The 7873-nt window shown below is 39.4% G+C and overlaps 1 protein-coding gene across 1 annotated transcript in view; it reads right to left on the bottom strand.

Moving 5' to 3' along the window:
• Positions 1 to 259: 259 nt before the first annotated feature.
• Positions 260 to 7873, bottom strand: part of DYNC1LI2 (dynein cytoplasmic 1 light intermediate chain 2) — a 43179-nt gene continuing 35565 nt past the window's right edge. Inside the window, exon 13 of the mRNA XM_019535890.1 lies at positions 260 to 3378. Coding sequence (XP_019391435.1) covers positions 3272 to 3378 — 107 coding nt within the window. The 3' untranslated portion in view covers positions 260 to 3271. The remainder of the gene's footprint in view (positions 3379 to 7873) is intronic.

The following is a 7873-nucleotide window of genomic DNA, read 5'->3' as shown; positions in this document are numbered from 1 at the left end:
ACAAGGGTGCAGATTTGCAGGTATAACTCTGAATCTTCCTGACTGACATAATTATGCCATCAAATGTTGGTAATATAGAGATGACCACTGAATTCAACAGAAGTGCTGCAAACTTAAGATCTGACAGGACTGTTCCCTTAGGAAACCATTACTGCTAGCTTACCGTGCTACACAAAGAGGTAGCTCACGCTTGCTTCTCTTTTATCCTTCCCCCTTGAAAACAGTTCTAGAAAGGTCTCGTTAAGAAAAAAGGCACAACTTTTAAGCAGTCTGGATTTGTGTTTATTGAAGCCAATAATTAAAGACGTCCTCATTTTCGCCAGCACTAGAAAGCAAGATTCCACATGACTGCATACTGCACCTGGTTAAAGCCATACGGTTGGACTAACGTTTGTGTTCAATACATCTGCAGTCCTAATTGTAAGTCTGAAAAAAAAAACCCAAGAAAACCAAAAACCCAAACCAAAATATCAATAAACTTAGTGTACAGGACAGGGAACTTTCATTTACAACATGTATATTGTTAAGTTCATGATGTACAAAGCAGTCACTTTCAACATAGTTAAATAAAATAAAATATGACAAGTTCTGTTCAGTTTAAACACCGTTTTTAAAACGCCAATAAAAAAGTGCAAACTTAAAATCAAGCAGCATAACCATAGCATTTTTATGGAGGGCCAATCCTTAACCTTTATATCTGCCTTATCTTCAAGTTGAATAGTTTTTTTTATTTTCTTAGTTTAAACATGAACAGTAGATGCAATCACTATAATGCATATAAATATAGTCATATAATAGTTTTAACAGTCTACCATACAAGTGTATCCTGCAAATAAAATTAAAATTTACTGTAAAACGTGAAGGCTGTTTGCAGTTTGGCCTTTGGTTCCAATGCTTGAAAACACCAGAAAAACAAATGTGCAGCTCTCCAAAGTTGGCAGACTTTGGCAACCACTGGACATTACATTACTTACAAACTTCCTTCCAACAAACTAGGAGCATTCACTTGCAGTAAGAAAGTGGAAATCAAACTTGTTTTTGTCAGAAGCCTCTTTTTATACAACTGACAAAATATAATACATTTCCTGGCTTTGATCAATCTTAAAAGAATTTTTTATGAAAATGGAAAATACTTCAAATCTTAACTTTTAGCCACTCTAGTATAGAAAGTGCTTTTCGGTTCAAATGACAAAATATTAGTCTTGTACTGAGGCTCTCATCACAACTGTATGCCTTTATGAACATATACTTGTTCAGATTTTCTGGTTTTACCATTGATGTTTTATTCCCCAATTTAAAACCTCAGTGTCCAAGGACAGTATGCAATTACTTCTGCTGGTGCGGCGATATGCACCTGGCATCCCACACACCAGGCAGAACCACCACACAACCTATCTGCAGCCCACAGGCTCACAGATTAACTGTTAATCTAAACAACTGTGCAACTAACCTTGTATTAAAAAAAGTAAAAAAAAAAAATACATTAAAAAATAAAACTGGTACAAGTAACAGGCTTATGTTAATGTTTGTCAAAGAGGCAAGTAAATACTCTTAGTTTTCTAGATAGCATTTAGACAAACTCACAAAAACAAGGGAAAAAAACAGCCTCTTGATGTAACAGCATTTGAAGTTATGTCCATTATTGTTAGTGGTCAATCTAATTCTGTATATTTAAGTAACAATATATATTAGGGAAGTTATATCCAGACATCAGATTTAGTACAACAAGTTTATATCCATAAAAAGTAAACTCTGCATAATTCAAATTGTGGTTTTTTTCCCTTCAGCAATAAGCACAGAATATGCTTGGTACTTTTAACTTATGGTAGTGTTTATATGTAAAACAGATATACCTTATATAAAAATCAAAGTGCCATTTCAGTAACCATAGGCTTGTGGGGTTTTTGTTGTTGTTGTTTTTTTTTGTTTTTTTTTTTGTTTTGTTTTGTTTTTTTTGTTTTTTAAACGGAATGATGGTTTGAAGTGCCCATGGACACAACTCCGTTACAGCAACAGGGGACAACTGCAATCTATCTTTCCATATGAAAATGCTACATTAAGAAAAAACAAAGAACAAAAATCATTGGTTCTAGTCACCATGTACACATTCATAATTTCAGTTTCTTGTTAGAACTGGAGTAGGCTATAGACCCCAGCCTATGTGGTTGGAAACAGGGTCCTTGAAAGTCAACCTTTTCCAGGTGTAAGGCAGGAATCAAGTTCAGCTTGGTAGCTAATGTTAAGTTACAAAACAATAAAAAATAAAAAAAAAGATAATTTTGAGTATTCTGTAGCACTTTTCAGTATGGTAAAATGATGCGTCACCCATCACTTGTAGTAGGCTAGCCACTTGGCATTTTTAGAAAAAAGGCAGGAGCTATCAGAAAATAAGATTTAAAATTAAATAAGTCGTCAAAACTATCGATTTTAAAATAAAAACCGAACAGTGACCATTTGTACTACAGTGCACAATAAGGTTCAAGCACCTTCTAAGGACGAATCACACAGTGCCAGGCACTTGGATCTAAGCAAGTTATAGCTTCTCCCATGTCAGCTACACCAAAAAAGGGCATCCACATTCTGTACTTTTTCTTTTTTGCTAAAATTAAAGATAATATGTAACCAGGATAATTTCCCATGATGCTTAGTGTTCGGCTGATAAGTCTAATTTAAAGTAGTCCTTTTAAAACAGTGATTACTCTCCCTACGTTGACCACAGGATTTAGTAACATTGCTCCTCTCCAGTCCATCCAACATTCTTTTTTCCCCCCCCGTACTGAGCCAAATCTTTTTCCCCTTTTTGTGCTGCATTTCCTACCTTGGTTTCTTTCCTCATCTAATAATGCTCAGCTACATCTCCCCCTTTCCAAGTATACAAATGCATTTGTAAACATACAAATGGCCAATCCCAGTAACTCTGAAAAAGGATTTAGTCTTTCTTACTTCATGTGCAGTCAGTAGTAGTATTTCAATAGGAATCCTGCATTTTGCTTCTCTGTGCTCTTCATAACAAGAAATGCAGCTGCACCTGCTAACCTCCAAAATCAAAAGAATTGCCCTATATAAACTCTACATGGTTATCTTATACAGAGGGATTTTATATGCAAACTTCCTGAATGTGCACTTTATACTGGGACAAGCCAATGAAGTTTAAGTTCATTTCCCCTGCCCCAAGAAAACTGATAGCATCCGCCACAGCAGAAAACTCCTGGTCTTATCAGATCAATATACATAGTTATTTGGTCATTTACATATGCATTTTTAAGCACTATCAAGCTTCATTTTCTGTTGGTGAAGAGTTTGCTGTTACCATCGAGTCTGGCTTGCGAGTCATTCTATCCAGTTCTTCTTGAACATTTGTCAAAACAGTCTTTTGTCCTAAAAAAGACAACATTTGCATAATATAGTTACAATACATTATTTTCACTAGTGAAGCACAAAACATTAACAATATTTATCATTATGTCATTGGATTATATACCTCCTCACTGTTTTCCCATCTAGTGAAGAATACAGGACCTAATTAATTCCAAGTAATGTCTATGAAAAGACTACTATTTTAAGTGGGAAATTAATCAGGTCTTACTGTACAGCACAATTTAGTTGTTGATACATAACCGTATCTATGGCAATTACACTTTGTGGCAAATGAAGTTTTAAGAACAATCACATTCAGAGCTTTCCGTCATGAAACTCAAAAGTAATCTAGTCTTTACATTTGTGTCAGAACATTTATGAAGTTTCACAAGATGAGAAGACACACAGGGCAGGGCACCTGTTACAAACTTATTATTCTAGTTTTGGTTTGTAAATCACAGTTTCTCTAATTAAGTGCATTTCTCTCAGGAGAAAAATGTTTAACAATGTTATTTCTAAAGGAAAAATGAATATAGATTGCATACTACTTAATCTCTCATGAAGGGCTGATTTTAGTCGGTTGGTCCATTAAAAACACACTCGAGATGATTTATCTAAATTGGAGATCTTCCCATGAGAAAGTCTGGTGTTAGTTTTACTTTTTTATGCTTTATATGGACAAGTGACAAATTTATTTGCATCTCCATTTGTAAATGGGAATCTGGAATTGCATAATACATATTAAAGCTAAAATATGCAAACATTAAGATTAAAAAGCAGTGTTTCTAGACAGGCCCTCAAAACAAAACTATTATAGAATGCTGTACAGCTTTCTCCAGTGGCCTCTTACATAGCCAAAAAATTCAACAAGCATCTGTTTTTCAGCTCAAGTGTATTCAAAATGTTAGGTGAATTTTTCCAGGGTACATGCTGAAAACATTAAGTAGCAAGATTTGACTTGTCAGAAATGTAAGCACTTTTTCCAAAGTGTAAAAGATGCAACCCTTTATCCTTCATTGTTGTAAAAGGTTTAGATACAAGTACCCACTAAAATCTTACATTACTATCACGCACACAGGAACTGAAGCAGCTGCTCAAATTAATGTAAAAAATGTCTGGTCATTCTTGTTTGTTTACACTTTTAATGCTAACCCAACTCGTTTCCCTTGCAATACAGGAGAATGCGAAATCAAGGTGCGCATGTGCACGCACACACACAACTGCTCACAAACTGAATTTGGCCAAATCAAAATATGTCTTGCAATATATGATGTGTATGGCACATGAACTGGACCTGTATGTCTGCAGAACACTCCTGAACAATTCTTCCTGGAAACTCCTTAATTCGGGGGTGGGTGATTATTTCGGAAGGAGGGCCACTTCCTGAGTTTTGGCGCACCATCAAGGGCCGCATGACAGTCAGCCAGGGGCAGATAAATATTTCCTAATTTTTTTTAGGGGCTCTGCGGGCTGGATAGAATGGCCTGGCAGGTCACATCCGGCCCACGGGCCTGCTTTAAATGGACAAGACAGCTGCCAAACCCTTCTCCACTTTGTGACTACATTGGTCACCACGTATAAAAGCATCTCTGACAAAAAACACAAACCAACTTGCAATAACAAAACCAGCCTTCCTTCCCAGGCTCAATAAAAAGGGAGTTATGCGGGTTTAAAAAAAAAAAAAAAAAAAGATATTTTCCATAAAGTGAACAGTTCCTTGGAAGAGTTGGCTAAGGCTTCCCATCTGCCTCTTCAAGACCTTGGATGAAGCTTATAATCTCCCCCACAAAAAACAAGGAACAGCAGAAGCAGGAAACTTCAATTCCCTTTTATTGTGCAAGAAAGCGCACTCGAATCTTGCCATTCCGACAGTTGTTTACATGGACCCTTTTTTCCCTAGTAGTCAATAAGAGACAAATGCACACCAAGAATCATGCACCAATGTCAGATACCAGCCGAGAGAGGTTCATTGAAACACCTAAAGCTAACTAAGAGTTGCTACAGAGTTGACTGCAAAGGCAGAGACTGGAAAAACAGCACCAGCCCAGGTGAGTCTGTCAAACAGCACGTAAATTTCTCTTCGGATCAACTACAATCTGTGGTGTCTTTCATCACGCAAGACAGAACGTGACGCTCCCACCCCTTTTGAAGGTAATCCTGATGCACTGCTTCTTCAACACAGGAAGAGTTTTTTACTCAGGGGAGGCCAGTCTGAGGGGGAAAGGAGGCTAAGAAAGTTGGCTGTACTTTAAAAGAAACTTTACTGAGGGCACAAGAACAAACCATCCCAATGTACTGGAAGACTAGCAAGTATGGCAGAAAACCAGCTTGGCTTAGTGGTGAACTCTTCAGTGAGCCAAAACAAAAACAAATTAAAAAGGAAGATTACAAAAAGTGGAAACTTGGACAAACAACTAGGGAAGAGTACAAGAGTACTGCTTGGGCATGCAGGGATTAATCAAGAAGGCCAATGTGCAACTGGAGTTGCAGCTACAAAGGGATCTGAAGAGTAACAAGAAGGGCTTCTACAAGTATGTCAGCAACAAGAAGAAGGTCAGGGGAAGTGTGGGTCCTTTACTGAATGAGGAAGGCAACCTAGTGACAGAGGATGCAGAAAAGGCTGAAGTGTTCAATGCCTTTTTCACTTCAGTCTTCAGAAGCAAGGTCAGCTCCCAGACTACTGCAGCGGGCAGCAGAGTCTGGGGAGGAGGTGAGCAGCCAACAGTAGTGAAAACAAGTTAGGAACTATATAGAAAAGTTGGATGTGTATAAATCCATGGGGCCAGACGTGATGAACCCAAGGATCCTGAGGGAGCTGGCTGATGTGATTGCAGAGCACTGGCCATTACCTTTGAAAACTCACGGTGGTTGGGAAAGGGCCCGGATGATTGGAAAAGGGCAAATATAGTGCCCATCTTTAAGAAAGAGAAGAAGGAGAACTGCAGACTGGCTAGCTTCATCTCAGTCCCTGGACAGACCATGGAGCAGGTTCACAAGGAATCCATTTCTAAGCCTGGAGATCAAGGCGATTAGGAACAGTAAGCAAGGATTCATGCCTGACCAATCTCATTGCTTTCTATGAGATGACTGGGTCTGTGGATATGGGGAAAGCAGTAGATGCAATATATGTTGATATGGGTTAGATGTGATATACCTTGATATACCCAGCCCTCCTAACCAGGAACAAGAACTTGACCACAAATTCTCTAGGGAACTGGCAGAGGCTGCATACTCTCGGTGCCTGGTCATCATGGGTGACTTCAACCACCCTGACATCTCACGGGAAGAGCATTCAGCCAAATCTGATCGGTTGCAAAGCTTCCTCACTTGGATTGCCGAGCTCTATTTAACTCAAGAAGTCTATGTGCTGACAAGAAGGCAGGCACTGCTGGATCTGGTACTGGCCAAAGGGGATGATCTAGTGAGCAACCTGAGGACTGAAGGGAGGCTAGGTGACAGCGATCACAAGTTGATCATTTTCTCTATTCATTGCAAAGCTGGCAAAATCAGTCAACAATGCAGAAATCCTCAACTTCAGGAAAGCTGACTTTCACAAGCTCAGGAGGTTGGTTGTTGAGGCCCTGAGAGACTACGATCTGACAGGAAAGAGAGTCCATGATAAGTGGTCGCACCTTAAGGATACAATCCTAAAAGCACAAGGGAAATCTATTCCGGCCCATTGGAAAGGTAGCAAAAGGGCTGGGAGACCCCCTTGACTCAACAGGGAACTCATGGACCTCCTGAATCTGGAAAGAGAAGCTTATAAGGAATGGAAGTCAGGAAATACCCACTGAAGAGGATTCAGCACTGGCCCGCACCTGTAGGGATCGGACCAAAAAATCCAAGGCTGAAACCAAACTCAAACTGCCTACAGGAATCAAGGACAATAAATAGTCCTTCTTCAGATATGTGGGAAGTTGGAAAAAAGGGCAACACTGGACCCTTGCTAAACCAAAATGGGCAGCTGACAACCGACACCCAAGAAAAAGCTAATCTCCTCAAGATTATTTTGCATTGGTTTTCCACCAGCCCAAGGAGATCACTCTGCCTGACAGGATGCAGGATTACCAGGGTAAGGGCGAACATACGCTTATAACTGGCGAAGATCTTGTGAGGGAACAATGCGAGAGGCTGGACATCCACCAGTCAGGTGGCCTGGACGGAATGCACCCAAGAGTGCTAAAAGAGTTGACTGACATCATAGCACAAACAATGGCGAGAATATCTGGGAACTCATGATGCTTTGGAGAGGTTTCAGAAGACTGAAAGAAGGGCTTTCCTCAAGAAAGGAAGGAAGGAAGATCCAGGGAACCTCAAGCCAATCAGTTTGATCTCAATGCCTGGAAAGATCTTGGAAAAAAAAAATCAAAGAATTCATCAACAACAGGCTAACAGAAGGCAACATTCTGAGAGTTGTCCAACATGGCTTCATTGCAGGTAAGTCTTCCCTGAAAGATCTCATTTCCTTCTATGACCAGGTGATGCATCACCTGGACAGGGGAGAAAAGGTTGATAT

The sequence above is a fragment of the Crocodylus porosus genome, unplaced genomic scaffold, assembly GCF_001723895.1.
Source record: "Crocodylus porosus isolate Cpor-Errol unplaced genomic scaffold, CroPor_comp1, whole genome shotgun sequence".
NCBI lineage: Eukaryota > Metazoa > Chordata > Crocodylia > Crocodylidae > Crocodylus > Crocodylus porosus.
Note: the sequence above shows the minus strand (reverse complement) of the source record. Positions and strands in the feature narration are given on the sequence as shown.